We start from the raw sequence: 19,483 nt of genomic DNA, 5'->3' as shown, positions 1-19,483 counted from the left end.
CAGCTTTGTTCATCTGTAAAAAAGTAGCTTCATCTCATCCTCAGCTACAGATTTCATCTTCATATGGAAAACAGAATTACACATATATGCAGACACGTATGCATATGTATGTACGTAGATTTTATGAATCAACGTAAGTGCTTATTATGCCTGGTCCACCAAAGCCCTACAGAGTAGGTACACATCAGAGGCAATGCAAAGTTCCCCATACTATCTTGCCAAGGGGTCTTTACTCTTCCCCAGAATGACCACTTCTAAATATAAAACATCAATTTAAGCTCCTAACAAGTTTGGCTTGCAACAGAAAATAATTATCTCCAAAAGTCCAGACTTTAAAAGTCCTACTCTATACCAAACCCATAAAATGCTGCAGTGTACCAACAGACAGAGTAAGCACTACTAATCTAAAAAGAATATTTTGTAACAGAGGAAAAATACTTCCTCTTGCAGTTTTTTGTCCCTGGGAGTGAAAGGGTAGTTCAAATTCATGACCTTACTGCTCCAACTGATTACAATAAAGAAGCAGTTTAACTGACAAATCCCTTCAAATACAGCAAAACTGACACTAAAACAAAGCAATTAGCACAGTCCTGGTTTTGGATGTTGGATAACAGTTGGTGAGAAAAGATAAAAACAGTAATATCACAAATTTCTTGTAAAAGGGAAATCGGTCTTTTAAGCTACAAATTGCAACAGTGTCTGACAAAGGGGTTATAAAACCATGCACCCTTTCCCAGTATTGTGCTCTAGTATTCTTGTGGCTGAAACAGGAGCAACTGAGTTTGATGCCCGTTTTAAAACAAAAGTTAAACTTAGCTGAATCTGTTGATATAAGCAGGCAGGACAAGTTTTAAGGTGGAGGAAGAGCTGCATTTGACAGGCATTATCAGAATACCAATGGAAACTGCATGCAGACATGAACTTACAGTGTTGTTCTACTCTGAAAAGTGACTAGGTGATAATCATACCCTTCTTAAAATATACTCCCTGTTTGATTTCAGGTATACTTCTCATTTGGTGAGAAAGCTTTCCTTTTCATTTTTATTTTTTTCATATGTGAGAACAAAACAAATGCTCCCAAGAGTGACTGATGAACACACCAGAATAAATTTAAACAGGTCAGACAACTAACTGCAAAAACAGTCTTCAACTTTATGCGATGCTGCACTTGGATGTAACTGCACAAAGATATGACATAGGGTAGTGTGCAGGAAATGCTAAAAAAACCAAACAAACATATATATATATATTACTGCTTTTTTTTGAAAGCAAAAATCCGCAAGATCTCAATTTCCAAATTTCAAATTCATTTCGTAAGGTAGCAAAAAGTTTACCCATAATCAAGGTCCGCTTCATTCGGAAGATGAAGAAGCAGGACACATGGAATTCAACAAGGCTGTGTCAATTTTCAGAGTACAACTGTGCATTCTGGCCTTTACACACTGATCTAGTACATGATTTTAACAAACTATTATGCTTAGTTCACACTGCCAAACAGTCTGAAACGGATTAAAATCAGTATTTAACAATTTCTGCTGACAGAGGTAATCCTCTATACTGATCACAGCTTATTTTCTCAGAACTGAAAAAAGTTTTTGAACATTTATCAAATGTGGAACAACACAAAACTTCCAATGTTTTGAATTTTAGATAATGCCTTCCAAAATTTGGTTTAAGTGTAGTTTTCAGTAATATGAAAACTACTGTGAGAGTACTTTGAAAAGAAAGAAAGAAAAAGATTTCCATGATAACCCCATTGTCAGATGTTCAGAACTTTCTCAAAAGCCTCCATTTGGGCTGAAACTTTCCATGCTTGGTCTCAGCCCAAAGGTGCACTTTGTAGACCTGAAAAAGGAAAAAAGGTAAGTAAAAAAAAATAAAACGTGCTGAAACATTCCCTTGCCCAGTTTTACTTTGGGTATTCAGCACTTAACCGTGAAGGGGATACTGAACTCTAAATGTAATATATTTAAATTACTTTTGTTATACAAATTACATACACATTTCTCACTGAAAGCGTGTTTTGGTAGGCACTTTTAATTTTTTTCCTGTTTTATCTGCACCAACAGAAGTACAGGGGATTATGTTGCCAATTACATGCAGAAACCTCTGCACTGAATAGTTACTGGTGCAACAGGCAACTCAATCTTGAAATTATACCCAGTTTCATTGTATGATTTTAGCATCCAAATTGAATGAACACAAATATTTGCAGCAAAAAAAAAAAAAGGGAAACTTTATCAAGTAACCCCAGGTTAGAGGCATTCTCTTTCAAACATACTGTAGGTTGTGGTGGGGTTACTTTAGATTTTTTTTAAATTTTATTTTATTTTAAATTTTTTTTTAAAGAAGGTTGAGCTCCCATGTCCTCTACCTACCTAATTTTTTTTTTCTAAAAGATTACTATACTCATTCTTTAAAAAAATACATCCAATAACAGAGAGCCACCACTGACAAAGCCTTTGCTACTTCTTTAACAAACACATTTTCTTTTTTCCCCACCAGTCTGGTGATAAACTATCGTCTTTCTGGCAAAGCACCTAGGCCATGAGGTAGTAGGCTCACTGATTCAAAAATCACCTTTCAATACATTTTACATTGAGAGCTTTGCTCACTTTTCTACTTCATTATGGTAAGGGGTAGTAGTAGTGAAAGTCACTTCACTGTTAAACACAGTATCAGCTTAAAATGTCCTTAAGGTGTTAATACATTGAAGCAGAAATGAAAATAATACACCTTTGCTTGTCATACTGTAGAAACATAACACAAAAAGGACCAATAAGTCTTACTAGGCTATCGGGCTTCTGCAAGGGAAAAAGATCAGTTGTTGGCCCGATACTGCAAAAAGAGTGCCCTCCACTGTCAAATCAATGAGCATTTGAGCGTGCTCTTCACCTTTCAAGAATGGCCCCTCTTCATTACAAAACTGTTTAACAATAAAGGTAATGTGACATCTTTTATGCAACATATATTTTACACATAGAAATACATACACACATACAAACAAAAAGTGTTTTTTTGGTTTTTTGTTTTTGTTTTTTTTTTTTTTTTTTTTACCTAAATGCAAACTGGATGAGGATCCATGTGATGAAAGTGATGGCGGTGGCGTAAGTGAATGTCCTGGCGTTTGGCTTGGCAGAGGCATGCCTATTGGACTTGGAGAGGAGGAAAATCCCAGACTATTGTAAAATGGCTGCCCTATGGGTGCTAGGCTGCTACTAGATCTTTTGTACAAGTCAGAGCTAGTAGATAGAGAATCTCTCCTTGTGGCACTACTACTTGCAGAACTGCCAACTGAAGAAGAAATAAAAAGACCCTAATTACACAGTGTCAACTGAATAAAACCTATCCCAAACTACAGCTGGGCAATAACAGATGCGATCACAATAATTACAGCAATCGTTATGACAAAGACAATTACTGTGATAACCACACATGCTTTTAAGTACATCTAAGTGGGTATAAACATACCACTGATAAGTAATTTCACCAATGCCCATGTCTTTCAACATTTCATTCTACACTTCTCACGGTAACATTGCAGTACTCTGTTAACCGCCTGGCTTCAGGCTTTGGGACAAATATGGAAATTAAGAGATTAGATTACACTGTCACTTTAAAATGAGTCTAGAAATATTTCCACTAAAGTCTTTGATTTTTTTTTTCCCCACCATAAATTATTAGTCAGACTGAGATACTTGATTTCAGGACAAAAGACTAGAGACAGTTGGTCACTGTTGTTTAAGGGTTCAGAAAATAATCTACGTTGCTGTTCAGCTGTTTCTGAACTTCTTGTTTGTGAACCCCTCACCTGCAGGGAAAAAATGACTACTTAAAATTCCCTATGACAATTATGGTTCTCAAAGAAGTGTTTTGAAAAGACATTATAAAGAAGGAATAGGCTAAGAAGAAGATGAGAAGCAGACCAGAGATACGAAAATTAAGGTGAGAAACTAAAAATGTAATTTTACTGCTACCAGTATTTCTGAAATTCAAATTAGACTAGAAGCTTTGGATAACAGTGTATTAGTGAAGGAGTGGTTATCCTGCACAGCATCATTCAGCAGGGCGATGAACAGTCTAGGATAAATTAGGAAAACAACAAAAAGTTTTTAGAAATGTTAAATTCTAGTATTTGTTGCATACTAGTGAAATATTAAACTAGAGTGTCTATTTCAAACACTGGAACATTACTATACTCATTAACAAAAACCAAGATTATGGATATTTTGATAACAAAGATGCTTCTTAAGCAGAATTTGGAAACCTGATTTCTACTTCAACTTAAAAAGGAGAAGGTCAGAATTTTTACTTCCATAACATTTACCCTTGTCATGAACCTTCCTACTAAAGCTGGCAGCATGGCTCAATATAAAGGTCGCCTGCTACTTCCCATTTTAAGATTTGTTTTCTCCCAACATTAGCAACTTGGCTAATACTTTTCATGGCAGGTACCCTGCTTCGACCAAATTTTTCAGTGAAGTTCTGCCCAAACAACACTGCCATTTCAGAAAAACAGCCAAAGAAAGATGCTTTATCCTTTGCAAAGTAATCCAGCTACCTATTACTGAAAAGTTAACGCTTTCCAGTACTCAGAACAATGTGCTAGCAACAGGAGACCTTTATTTTCATTTTCTCTTTGATTGAGCAAAAAATCCTAGCAAAATCACAGTTCATACAAGCTCAGCACAGATCTGCTACAGACTCATAGCTGAAAAATTAAAACTCTGGTCCATGCACAGCACATCTGAGATGGCTGATGGCAACTGAACTTCTAGGCTTCTGTGTGCCATGCCAAAAACAGACTCTGAAACTGCTGTCCAAGATCCCACCTTGTGTTCAGAAGGCCCATCAGGCAGTGTGCAGAAGTTTTCTACTTCAAAAGCATAGGAGACAAAAGCCAAACACAATAAATAGACCAGGGAAAAAAGAAAAAAAAAAAAAAAAAAAAAGGAAAAAGAAACCAGAACCAGAGAGCCAAGAGGAGAGAGAGGTCAGACAAAGGAGCCAACAAGGAGACTGCAAGAGAACTGGCAAGCACTTTCAAAACCAGTAGGACTGAGGATGAAAAGAAAGCAGATCTGAAGAAAAGTTAGGCTGAAGAAGGTATATGCGACTGTGGGGCAAAAAGACTGGAATAGTAAGCTGATGATGGGAACATCGCACAGTACAAGCGGAAACAGAAACATATTTGGGAGGGGGAAGGGAAGTGGGAGATACATGTTGCCTGGAAACTGGGAAGATGACATACTAGAGGAGAAGCCAGAAGGAAAAGATACTGGACTAACTAGGCAAGGAGATCGAGAATAAGAAATCAGAAAAGGGCAAACTAATGCAACAGCTGAAAGAAATCTCAGGATTTGACACTAGCTCTACACATTCTGGCTCAGCTGGTGAACCATGTGAATTTTAATACAATGCTACATGACAGATTTATTTTTCCAACTATGAAAAAAGCTAAGCAAACTTTAGCTGTCTTTCAGGGTTTCTTACTCAGCTAAATTACTGCAGCTTAACAAGTTACTGTGAACCAGCTGAGCTGCATTTTCAAACACACACAAGCAAAGCTCACAAAAACCAAAACATAATTTGAACTAGCTTACCCCTCTTCACCACTAAGCTAACGCAACTATTTTACACTTGTTACAAGCCAGAAGTAGGCATCTGGAAAGCTGCCATAGTTGATCTTATTCTTAGTTACCTGTTAAGCTGCAGTAACTTATCCTATACCTAAACCTTTAAAATGGAGTATGAATAACTTTTTAATAAAAGAGCAGAAACTGTAAAGTACATACAGCCATTTATATGGTATGCTTGCCTCTTCCTGTTTTTTTTTTACTTTATTGTTCAGTCATTCAGCTAGAACATCCTCATCTTTGTATTTTTTTTTGCAGAGCTTTTTTTTTTCCCTGCAATAACTGAAAACATAAGGGCAAGATCTGTACTGCCATCTGTCAGTCTTCATGGCTATATTTTAACTGAAATTCAACCTTTACAACACACTGAGGGGAGTTACAAAGAAGCTGAAACTTTGACAAATAAAAAATTAAACTCGTTTTTAATTTGCCTCAACATGCATTAACACATCATTTGTGTAAGTACTCATCTATGTAATTCAGTTCATATATACTCAGGAACTCTTTAAAAAAATATAATCATCAGGAAGCATTTTTAAGTGGCTACTATGGCAAGTGCAATTTATACTTGGCAGACGGGCACTTTCAATTATTTTTATTCCAATAATACTACTAAAAATATCTCAGGTTTAGATAGCACCTTTCATCAGCACTTCTCAAACTGCAATAGCATAGGCTTCCTGCTTTCCTGTGGAAACTACCGTGCTAATTAAATCACCTAGGATACTCTTGCAAAATTTCAGCATATGCTGTCTTTGCTGAAGGCTTTGGGCAAAGCTCTAAGACTGACCTTTGTTACAAGAAAAAGGCTTAATCTCCTGTGCCAGAAAGAACTATGCTGATTCTTCTTAAGTAGACACAACTAAAATTTGTATTCTATGGAGGTCTATGGATAAGACTTTTATGACTTAAAACTATTCTATCTAGAGACTTAAAGCAAGTGCACTGTATTAAATACGCAGATATGATCACTATCTACCAATGAAATGAAACTGTACCTGGAGCGAAACACAGCTGCCAAGAATTCACTGAAATCCTACAAGTAGCTCTGGATAAATTATATTACAAAATGCAGCACTTGGATAGCACAATTACTTTGTAAATACAATTAACCTGCTGTGGTAGTATGGAAAACTCAGAAACCCTATACAACTGAGTAGCCTCTACCTTTTTTTTATTTTTATTTTTTTTTTAATTAAAGATTGTATGTTTAGAGTCTCCTACACCCCTCTTTAAAATCAGATATTAGAAAGGATTAGTGTAAAACTTATTCTGGATTTCCTAGCACTAGTATTCTTAAAGCAAATAATTTTAAAGACTATTTTATGAAAAATAACACTGAGAAAAATCTCTGTGTTGGTATACGGTATATTTGATGTTACTATTCACCTCTGCTTAGTTACCAAATAACAGGTATCATGTTTTAACACTGAAGGGTGTGTTTTTCCTTCTGTTTTTCCATACGTTAAACTATCTTACAATAATCTTCACTTTTTACATTTCTTTCAACAGTTTTTAAAAATTATTTCCCTTGGGGCATTTAATTTTGAGAATAATATTGTTAGAGTACATGAATTTTCCCCAATTTCTACCCATCTGCAAGATATGTAAGATTATAAACATGCTCCCGATTTAATTTAAAAATAATAAGCAATTCAGTGCTATAGCTTAGGGACAGTCAAAGGAAATACTCCTTAGAAAAAATATTTCATTTATCTTAATAATACTGAATGTGAAACACAAGAAAACCTACCTTGCATGTTTAAAAAATGTGTAAAGAAATTTCTGCTACAGAGCAGAAGCACGATGGCAACCTTTATATATATATTTTTTTTTTGTTAAATACAAACAGGTTGATAATATTTAGGAGCATCTGTTGAAGTAATTTAAGGCCCCAAACTTAAAAACTATTTAGGCTTAACTGTATCTAAGATTAAATCTACTGGAGTTAACAAGGACTGTTCTTGGTTATTAAGTTTTTCTGTTTTATAAATCCTATTAAAAATATTATGGAAACAAACACTTCAATATTAGATCAAATTTATAAAGTCATATGCTACTGATTTTTTTTTTAAATTATGAATTTTCCTGACATGAAAATCATAACAGAAGAACGCATCTCTCAAATACAGTTAATTGTTATTTTAAACACAGACTGAAGACTTCCTTGAAAGTAAAAAAAAAAAAATTACAAAAACATTAACAAATTTCTGGGGCAAAGTACAGTGCTCAGTATGAAAAAATATTTTGGAGATATCTATGACTACAGGATATTCTTCAAAAATACATCTTGTATAGAACCCAAGTGAATTTTAAACCCCCTTTTTCTTCCCCTATAATTTGTTTTAAACTTGAATAACCTTTTTTTTCGCATTCTTTTTAGAAATGTATGTGTATATAATATGTCTGGATACAGTTACATTTTTTTACTTAACAGAAAAGTCTCACAGGATTTCCTCTCTATATTAACAACCTACCTGATGAGCCAAATCCACCAAGTGCAGAGCCGATAGCTGCTCCTAAAGAGCTGCTACTTCCAAAGCCAAGAGATGTGCTTCCTGGTTGGCCAGGACCATGTGAAAAAAGGGAACTGCTCTGGGAGTTATTGGTCAAAGAGTTACTGCCATAAAATGAATTGGACTGTAGGCTACTATTTGTTTGCTGTTGCTGTTGTTGTGGCTGGGCACCAAGTGGCCGAAATAGACCGTTCGTGGCTCCCGCGAGATTGTTTGCTGTTCCTCCAGCTGAAGCAGCTGCAGCTGTAAAACACACGTTTTCAATCATAATTACTCACTCAAACATTTCTGACTGAAAATGGACTATTCAGATCTAAATCATATTTTCTCAAAGCCCTCTTAAACAAACAGAAATTCACATATTAAAGGACTAAAAGAGACTTTATAGTATTACACAGCCTTAATTACCCAAGGAAAAAATGAAGATAGCATATGTTGTAGGCTAATCAAGACTGTAAATCGTTAATGTAACTGAGGGAATTTTCAGTGTAAACATGTAAGACATTACTGTTTACTGAACTGTACTTTTATATCTAAAGTTGCAACAGTAGAGTTGCAGTCAAGAGACATTCAGAGACATCTTCAGCTGTTAATGTCAGAAGTGAGCTCTGCATAGACAGAGAAGCTTACAGATTAGCTTAAAATCTAATTTTCTGAATTTAATTAATTTTGTGTTAGTATTTTGGATTTTAATTTAACACATGCAATAAATGCAATGTTTCAGGAAAGTAGTACTAGGCCTTATCACTGATAAGAAGAGAAAAAGAAAACTAGAGACTTTTGATACAACTAATTCTCCTCTTCTGCTGTCCATTCTACAGGTTTTTTCCTTGCCACACTTTTCAGGAAAAAAAAACTTCCAGGGGAAAAGCATAGCAAGGCCCCAGAGCCTTCATCTTCTGCCAGGCCGAAGCAATGAAATGATGCTTCCTAGAGGACACCATTTAAGGGACTGATGAGAAGTGCATGCTATATGCATGGGGAGAGGAAAGGGGAAAATGCTCATATCTGACAAGCAACAACATTTGCAGAAACATGCCTGTATATGTATGGGGAGAAGACTGCAAATTTGACTTAAAGGAAAACTACATCTCTAAGAAACAGCAGTGTCTCTCAGAGAAAGGAATACAACAGAATAAAAGAGCATGTATGATATATATATCCTTCACAGATGCATACAAAACACATCAACAATATCAAATACTAATCAACTAACATTACTATTAAGATTGAGTACAAAAGTGGAAGAAACCCCACACAGGATCAAATACTTACCTGCTTGTGCTGCTGCAGAACTGATTATAACAGGAGTTGAGGCCACCAACCTGACTGGTGCTCCGAGGCCAGTTCTTGCTCCAGGGCCTACTACTAAGGCACCAGTCTGATCATAATAGGCAGTGGGAGCTAGTACTTGATAGCCTACACAACACAGAATACAAGAATTGTTACCACAGTCTGATATAGTCAGTATTTATTCTCTCCCTGAAACATTCTGACAACAAACTACAAGGGGGAAAACAGCATTTCTGCCGTATTGCCTTAGAATGTCATCTGGACAGCCAAAGAAAAAACAGTGAACGTAAAACAGTATGACTAAAGTCTTATTTAGGAATGTTCTACATGATTTGTTAAAACTAGAATAATAGCTAAATTTAGTAGTCTAAAGTTGAATTTTACTTTCAAGGTTAGCAAAGTAAGTTTCTAACACCACAGTGAAAAGGTACAGGAACACCACCACTAGCCATACTGGGATTATTACCAAATCACCTGCTTTCAGCAATTCAAAACAGTCTACATTTCTCTTCCACTCCTTTGTACATGGAAAAGAAAGATATTGAAATGTGTACAGTTAAAGGGTTGAACTAAACCCAAGTTTGGCAATTCCATACATTACCTAGCCACACTTAGCAAGTCCATCTACAAAAACACATTGGAAAAGGACTGCTCTACATGCAGGAATATCTTGAACCAGTTAGTTTCACAGGGGAGGAAAGACTAATTCATGTCTAATTGCATTTAGCTGACAGTTGAAACTGGGGGAGAAAAAGGAGGAGGAATTGAAACAGGAGAAAAGCAAGCAGTAGGAAGGAAAACGGGATACAAGGTATGAATGAAGGAAAGCAAAAGAGCCAAAAAAGAGCAAGACAAAACCCCTTTGCTTAGGACAAGAGCAAGAGAATTAATTTTAAAGCTCTGACACTTTATAATGCAGTAGAAGAACTGGAACAAGAATCCCTAAAATACGGAAGAAGAGAGCTATGATAATCTAAGAAAGGATGCTGACAATGAAAATGTAACACCATCTAAATTTTAGATTGACTACTCTTACAAAGCAGTAAAACAAATCCCAAGAGAATTTCAATATTCCTCCAATGTTCAAATATGTACTAATGCTATTAAGAAAAAAGTCAAGATTGCAAAAATCACACATCTATTTTTGTACATGCAAGAACCAAGATTTTGCATACTATTTTAAGTCAGTTTCTATGAACATTTAGAACTAGGTCTAGCAGAGTTCTCTCTGAAATACATATGGACCTGAAGATAAAGATCTGGGCCTCTAATTCCAGGTGACTCAGTCACCAGGCTTCCAAGTTACATTTTCTGCTCCTCAATTTTTAGAACATCTGTGTAATCTCTTCTCCCTAGATGCCTTGCTCCAAAAGCAGAGCTGGAAACACCATGTGCCTACTGGCCTGGTAGTGACAGTACTGTGCTGGTTTTGGCACAAATCCAAAACATAGCCCCAACTTAGCTACTATGAAGAAAATTAACTCTATCTCAGCCAAAACCAGCAAAAGTACTCTGCAGGGAAGCTGGAGACACAGGTCCAAACTCTTACACTAAAAAAAAAAAAATTGGAAGAGATGAAAGACACTCAGATAGTAACTGAACAGAAGAGGGGTGATGAAAATCTGGATCTTTAGGTTCAATTCACAGTTCTGGGAGGAATGCGCTACACTGGTTATGAAAACTTGCCATTACTATCATTCCAAACCTGTTTATCATCACTGCTCGCTACTTGTTTTGCATTCCAGGTGCACCTACCTTCTCTTTCAAATCAACAGCACAGGAAGACAGTTGTCCTCCACAGGGTTTGTCTGAAAATCTGGCTAGTTAAAAACCACCAAATCAGGTTCTTACAATTGAATTGGTTAGGAAACCTTCACTATAGCTGCCGCTGCCTCGTTCACTTACAAAATTGTGCTGTGCTGCTCTACCACCCTCACCTCTGCGAAAGATTGCTACATTCCCAAGGCAGGGAAAAGCGAGTGACTGCTCTCTGTTTTACTGTAGTTCTGTAGAATACAGAGTACAGTTCAGTACAGAGTATTAGAAGATTAGTGACACAGTATGAAAGCTCTATATAATACCATATATGTTCCAGCATCTATTAGCAATGTTTAATCACTAGCACCTATATAATTTCTGCTTTTAGTCATAGCATTTTCAATTGATAATATCATATTTGCCCTGTCATTTGTTACTACTGTATCACATAAAATCACTTTTTTCAGAACTCAGAATTGGCAAGTACCAGTATTTACGCTGTCCACCTACACTCTTCAGATGTTCAAACCCACGGATAATGCTATAGCTGTATAAGAAATGATTGATCACGTATTTACACCCTTGTGCTCGTCTGAAACTAATACACAGTATTTTATGTGAAAGGCAGCTCCTCCTTGACTAACCCGATCTCATCTTATGACCAGGCGACCTGCTTAGTGGATGAGGGAAGGTCTGTGGATGTTGTCTACCTTGACTTCAGTAAAGCCTTTGACATTGTTTCCCACAGCACCTTCCTGGAGAAACTGTCTGCTCATGGCTTGGACAGGCATACTCTTTGCTGGGTAAAAAACTGGCTGTGGTAAATGGGAGTTAAACTCAGCTTACGGTCGGTCACAAGTGGTGTTCCCCAGGGCTCAGTATTGGGACCACTGCTGTTTAGTATCTTTATCAGTGATCTGGACAAAGGGATCGAGTTCACCCCAAGTACATTTGCAGATGACACCAAGTCGGGTGAGAGTGTTGATCTCCCTGACAGTAGGAAGTCCCTACAGAAGGACAGGCTGGATTGATGGGCTGAGGTCAATTGTGTGAGGTTCAACAAGTGCTGGGTCCTGCATTTTGGTCACAACAACCCCACGTAAACGCTACAGGTTTGAGGAAGAGTGGCTGGAAAGCTGCCTGGCAGAAAAGAATCCGGTGGTGTTGGCTGACAGTCACCTGAATATGAGCCAGCAGTGTGCCCTGGTGGCCAAGAGGGCCAACAGCATCCTGGCTTGTATTGGAGATAGCGTGGCCAGTATGACTAGGGAAGTGATTGTCCCTCTGAACATGCACTGGTGAGGCTGCACCTTGAATACCCAATTTTGTTTTGGGTCCCTACCTACAAGACAGACATTGAGGTGCGGGAGCACATCCAAAGAAGAGCAACAAAGCTGGTGAAGGGTCTGAAGCACAAGTCTTATGAGGAGCAGCTGAGGGAACTGGGATTGTTTAGTCTGGAGAAGAGGCTGAGGAGAGACCTCATTGCTCTCTACAGCTACCTGAAAGGAGGTTGTAGTGAGGTGGGTGATAGTACAAGAGGAAAGGCCTCAAGTTGCACCAGGGAAGGTTAGGATTGGATATTAGAAAAAATTTTTTCACCGAAATGATTATCAAGCATTGGAACAGGCTGCCTAGGGAAGTGGCTGAGTCACCGAACCTGGAGGTGTTTAAAAGACACACAGACACGACGCTTAGGGACACGGTTTAGTGGTGGGCTTGGCAAGGCTGGGTTAACAATTGGACTCTCCGATTTTAAAGGTCTTTTCCAACCTAAACGATTCTGTGTTTCTGTATGACTTCAGGCCCACAATACAAACAAGCCTATTTTTCAATGCAAAATACTTGGGGTGGGTGGGTGGGGGAGGAAAAAAAAATTACACAGTATTGCATAAATTAAATTTACCAGGATTAACATTAATGCAGTCTAATATGTTAATTTTAGACTTTCTAAAATAATTGACTAGTATCACTGCCGAATTAAAAATGGAAGCAACATGCATTTGCTCTTAATGTTACAAAGTGCCTAATTTCTCTTGATACTTCCTTGCCAATATCTTATCTGTGACAACACCCACAAACAAGTGATTTAAAATTAGTAAGCTAGGTCATTAGCATCAAGATACCATTCACCACAAGAAGGTTCAAGCTGTGCATGAGAACTGATGCATGCTTCTACTATCCTAGTCTCTGAAATGAACACATTCTGACCTGGAATAGCAGGCCTCTCAGCTTTCTACTCAAATCTACTAAAATAAAGCAACGTAGGACCATTTGAGAAATTGCTGAGTGCATCTGCAGCTTTAAGGGTATAAAATTATTTGCTCTGACATCAAAAATACAATTTCAGAGAGAACATCTCAGAGCAGATTAAATAATTGAAGAACAGCGCTCTCAGCAAAAATTAAGTCTTCTGTTTTCCCTTTCTTCACAGTTTTCTATAAACTTTGCACCCCACTCCAGAAAGGTGAGCACAAAGATAAAAACTATTTTGCAGACTTCTCTCTTATCAAAGAGAAGATGGCGACTTGACAGATCTTCTCCTAATTCCCCCTCTCCTTCTGTTTTAGCTTTTATTACCTCTTCATCACATCGCCATCTCCCTGTGGCTGTGCAACTTCCCCTCCAAATAAACAATTATTAAAGTTCATTTCAGTGCCTTCACATTTAAGCTTACTGTGGTATTCCACTGCAACCAAAAAAACTAAAACATACTCTTTGCTTCCTAATCACACTTTTAATTTTAGAATTCAACTGCTCTATCTACATTTACTGTCTCCAGATCAGTGGGGAATATGAAAGCAAACAATCTGCTTTACCAGTACCATGCTTTGCTGAAATGATTTCTAAATGTCTCCAAAACCACAGACTCTGAAAATTTCTGGATTCTTTTCACACAAACCTTAAATGTTCTTAAAGAATGAGGAAAAAAAAAATCTGTTCTCTTGGCTCCTGAACCCCATTCTCAGTGTTGCTCTTATCCATCTAGTAATTTCTTCAGTCTCTTTCACTGGATACTTCACACTCTCTTCTCACATCTTTGTATGCAATACCACAAAGCTCTGCCCAGATCTCCTACTCCCTTCCCTCTATGCCACTTCCCTCGCTGATGACACCCAAACGTATGTCAGAGTTGTCACTTCTCTCTACTCCATTTAAGTTAACAGATGTGACACTTCTTACTGCCAACTCAATTATCTGCCCCTTTTAACACTACCATCCTGACACCTCTCTCTCTCCAGTCAGGAGCATAACCTGCAACTCACTGTAGTCCTCTCTCCCTCTGTAGAAAAATTTACAGCTTCTGCCTTCTCAACATTCCCAAGATTCAGTTATTTTTCTCTGCATACACATTTGAAAATTCATTCATCTCTTAATCTTCCATCTTTCCTTAAATGCTGCAGTCTTCACCTCAGTCTCCCAAGCTCATCAAAACCTGAACCACTATAACCTTTTGTTTGTTCTGACAAAGATATGCATAGCCTTATCTCTGCACTTGTCCTCCTCAAAAATCAAATTCAGAACTTACTATCTTACCAGTAAATGACTTATACTTTCTACAACCATCTTAACTTTGCCAATACTGTAACTCCCTCTACATCTGCCACAATTAAATTTGACTTCTATTTCATACTACCTGGAGGCACAGAATGCACGACCCACTGCACTGGCACACTTCAAATTCCTCTAGGTAATAAAAAATGCAATGTTGGTAGATAGAATTTGTTGATTTTTAATGTTTTATATATGTTTTTCAGACAACTCAGTTAAGTGCCCACCTGCATGCTAGATGCACCACTGCAGCCAGTACTAACAGTTTCAACCAGCGCGAATTCAGTAAAACTAAGTTGCACCTGACCTAGCCAACACAGTCAACGAAGCCTCTGTAGGGATTCAGCTGACCTGCAAGATATCTATTTTAGGGTAAGCTGATCAGCTCTGCAGCCTCTGTACACTAACTGCACTGGAAGACATCCACTGAGCATGATGGCTCCTCACACAACTGAGGCCACACGTAGATTCCTGAATCTAGATGACTAAGCTAAGCTCAGTCATTGCCTGCGGTGAGGACTGGTTTTATTCGTAGAATCATATTACGATGAAATTGGGAGTATTCTCTGACTTTGTCTTGCACAATTATTCAATCAGAAACTGGTTTCTAAGATTCTTTGTTACTGAAAGACTTGCTAAATTAGGACTTGAAGAATTTTAAATATAATTGCACAACTCCAATGCAAAATCTATTTCACTTTTGACGTAAATAACCTGATTTTTTCTGAAAACAGACTTAAAAAACATTACATGAAGAAGAGTAACCTGGATTTCAGACACTTTGTCTTTGCACTTAGGATGAGATATGTGCCTTAAGTGCTACATGAATATACCTCCCTAAACAATTAATACAGAAATACTTGAAGTATCAAACTTGAAAAATAGAACAGATTCATAGTTGGGACAGCTCATTCATTTAATCCAACAGGAAGGCTGTGGCAAGGAAAAAGCAGCTGAAACAATTTAAAGACAGCAGTATGGACAAACTGAATAATATACTCTCATGTATTAGCTCGCAGTGAAGCCAAACTACAAATATTCTCTCTGTAAAGAATATTCAAAAGCGTGAAACTCAATTTGGAGTTACACTTTCTTGTGAAACAAAGTTAATTGAAACAAGAAGTCCATATATTTACTGCTCATTTATTACATTATATGTGTTGTTCAGTGGTTACTAGCTGGGTTTCACTTAATCACATTTTGGTATCTAGATGTAACTTGGTGATTTTGACTCAATTTTATAGTGAGTCAAAATAGAAAAAGGCACCTGTGGAGCAAAACTCACTTTATACTAAATCAGACAAATAAAACAGTCATATGAATCAAGACTAAAAATTCCTATTTCTCCTCACTAGCTATAAAAGGAACCTTAGGTATCCAGCTCTAGTACAGACATCTAAAATAGTATCATGATTCCCATCTAAAATGGCTTGTATTTGTTTCATCGTTCTATATGCTTCTCCTTCATCTAAAAAGAGGAATCACCAGCACTCCCTATGACTCATTACAAGAACAGCTTATTATGACTGATAAAATAATTGTCCTGTTGGTAATGTTTTGAGCCCCATTCCCTGTAAGTGTGGTAAGTAAGGTGAAAGCCAGCTGCACACAGTTCCTACAAGACTGAAATTAATCCATTTGGAGAGTGGGCCTTTTTGTGGGTTTTAAGAATTGCCCTTGAACTATTTAAGAGAGATGTTTTTCTTTCTGAAAATCATGCTCTTTTTACATCTTCCTATAATGAAGTTACAAATTTAGCCTGAGTCAAGGTCTCAGATGTTGATCTACCTCACGATAAATGTCACAGGCTTTTTGCAAGGCACAGATCACTCCACAGTCTTAGAGCTCTCCACGTCCAAAGCAAGAACTAATAAGTAACTATAAACAAACACACACTCCCCCAAACCACACAAAAAATGTATAACTAAGCCTTTGAGGCTTTCGCAAATATGCTTACAGCATCTCTGATATGCCTTGCTGTTCTCACTGTTCACAGGCCTTCTCCACTGCTTTGGTGAGACACAGACATATCACTTGACAGGTGCTGTGACAGCACACTTTGCTGATACCTCATTTTCAGTGAAAGGGAAAGATGCTAAAAAGCTGAAGATACTACTGCATGAAAAGAAATACAAATGGCACTTATAAAACAAAAGGGACAGGAAAACCACAAGAGCCAGCCTGTTCTGCAGCTAGAAGTGTTAACTCTGATTGTGTGAGGCAAGGTGCATAATGGAGTCTTGGGGCATCCAGCAAAACTAATTCTGACTTCTAGAGGCATTTCACAGTAGTGCTGAGAGAGGAGAGAACCTGTACAAGCCAAATGCATTTGCAATGACCATCAACACTATCTAACTTAACTATGTAAAATCTTAACTTTCATAGTGAAGAATGGCCAAGTATACTTAAATTGTTCTTGCTTGGGTAATTGTATCAAACACTTAAAAGTGCTGAATTTCAAGCTAACACACGGTGCATTTATGATACGTGTACTGACACTCAGAATAACCATTCCCTGGGTAAGTCAGAAGCCATGCACGCTGAAAGGATCTGAGGCTCCAAGCTTTGGAGTGCTTCCACTTCAAGCATCTCATGATCTTCAGAGATTAAGTAGTGATTTTCTTTTAAATTTCCTAGTTTTGGATTCTGAATTTTATTTTATTATTATATGCCACAAGTAAAAAACTACTTCAGAAACACAAATTAATACTTCCTGTTGCATCAGAGTAACATTCAGACAACTCATGCTCTTTTAAAGCTGGAACGTAGTTGAAATTACCCTGCAAAAAATCTACAACACTGTTCTGGTTTTGTGCATCTTTGTGCACAAATTTGTAACAGCAAATACAGAGAAAATGCTGCAAATAAAAAATGCTAGACAAATTTCTTGTGCTCTAAGAATCCCATGCCAGTATTCTAATCCAGCTGAACAACATAAAACTACACAAAACTCAATTCTAAGCAACTTATCATAAACAGAGTAGGATTTTGATAGTTAATCTGGTATCTAGTAACACCACTATTTTAACTTTCAGTGACTCTCTTAATCCACTGGTAACATACATACCTGGCATACCTGTAGCAAGACCCTGACCAAAAGCCAAAGCTGGATTTGCTGCTGCAGCTGCTGCAAGTGACTCTGCCTGCTGCCCTTGCTGACCCTGATTGGGAGTTAGTGGGCGCTGAGTTGCTCCAGCACGCAGAACCTGGAAAAGACCAGCATGATACCCTTTCCTTAAAAGGTAAGAAAGCAAGCCCATTATATGCTAGAGAAGGTCTAAAAAACATTTAGAACAATTGCTTTTGCATATTTCATCCTACTTAGCTCTAAAAGCTGTTTTGGGAATACTCCACCTCATTGGTTTCAAGGATATATACATACAAAGAACAAAAGGCATAAACTATTTTGCTGACACATGTGACAATAAAATATCTGCCCTGCTCTGGACAGCAGAACTCATGTATGCGCCATCAGTGGCAATGAGTATGAAGCAAGAAAGAAAATCTGTAAGAGTGATACACTTCTGTTTCGCATTATTTATTAAATGAATACCTGTCCTTCCCTGATAAATGCATTTGTTTACTTTATTTTCAGGCAATTGAATGATATAAGTCTGCATACTTCAGAGCTTGTAGTAACTCATCTAAATAACACTGCCAACAGTGCTGTAAAAAATGCATCCACTGAGTTTTAAGAATTAATGTAACACTTCATCACCATGCAACACAAGCTTGTTTTATTATGTTCTGACAGTATATCTCTGGGAATCTGATTGAAAAGCAATCTAAATTCCTGCAACTACTCTATTCCTCTTGGTTAAAATAATCTTTTTCAGGTTCAAAGTAAGAGCAAAATACAATTTACAATATATCCCCACAAAATATCTTACATGTGATTTGCATACCTTGGATATTAATTTTACAGAGAAATTAAAAAAACACTGTAGAGATGATAAACATTCAGTTATCAATGCAGTTCACGGATAACAACGATCAGCAGGAGCAAAGAGCCACTTGAATATTAAAACAGTGATGAAGCCACTCTGGAACTTCATGGTAACTCAAAGTTACTTCTCATATTAAATTTATAAGAACAGCATTGAAATTAACAATATGACTAGTAAAAAAAAACTACATTATTTCAAGCGTAAGATTATGATAATATCTGTGTTTTTCCTTTGCGAAAAAGGCCATTCATTTATACTGAAAGATCACATAATGCTTTTAAAGACGCATCCAGAGTAACAATAGAAAATTAGCATTTTTTTTTTAAAAGTTAAATAAATGGAAACGTCCACAAGTTTTTCTAACAATTGCTTACTCTTGATTTAACAAGGCAAAAAATAACATATGGCACACGGTGATGTTGTAATACAATTATTCTGTCACAGAAAAATATGCAGGGCAATCCTCCTTCCCCAGGAAGCAACAAAATTACCGATAAAACCTTTTATTTCCCTATTTTTTAAAGAAACAAAAATGTGTTACATTCCATTTTCCAGCTAATTAATAAAAAATGCAGAACAATTTTTTTCCTAAGCTTAAAAGAAAAAAAATATCCTCCTAAAATTACTAAAACATCTCTTTGCAACCCCTTGTTAGCTTTCTAGATTACTTTTTAACTTTACATTGATTTTTGAATAACTGTACATGCAGCATTATTGAGACATAAACATAAAAGCACCATAACGTGGATTAAAGGGACTATTTAAAATGTATTTTATTTTA

The 19,483-nt window shown here is 37.0% G+C and overlaps 1 protein-coding gene across 10 annotated transcripts in view; it reads right to left on the bottom strand.

Annotated features, from left to right (window-relative positions):
• The window catches only part of PUM2 (pumilio RNA binding family member 2), a 75,539-nt gene that overhangs the window by 14,653 nt on the left and 41,403 nt on the right, over window positions 1–19,483 (bottom strand). For 7 of the 10 annotated variants that reach the window (XM_086745699.1, XM_086745697.1, XM_086745701.1 and 4 more), the window contains 4 exons: window positions 17,823–17,961; window positions 9,428–9,571; window positions 8,114–8,395; window positions 3,058–3,294 (listed from right to left, as the gene is read on the bottom strand). In XM_086745699.1, the coding sequence (XP_086601825.1) occupies window positions 3,058–3,294; window positions 8,114–8,395; window positions 9,428–9,571; window positions 17,823–17,961 (802 nt within the window). The remainder of the gene's footprint in view (window positions 1–3,057; window positions 3,295–8,113; window positions 8,396–9,427; window positions 9,572–17,822; window positions 17,962–19,483) is intronic. The other 3 variants (XM_086745705.1, XM_086745706.1, XM_086745703.1) reach the window with 2 other exon arrangements.

This window comes from Chlamydotis macqueenii, chromosome 3, assembly GCF_036417535.1.
Source record: "Chlamydotis macqueenii isolate bChlMac1 chromosome 3, bChlMac1.mat, whole genome shotgun sequence".
NCBI lineage: Eukaryota > Metazoa > Chordata > Aves > Otidiformes > Otididae > Chlamydotis > Chlamydotis macqueenii.
Note: the sequence above shows the minus strand (reverse complement) of the source record. Positions and strands in the feature narration are given on the sequence as shown.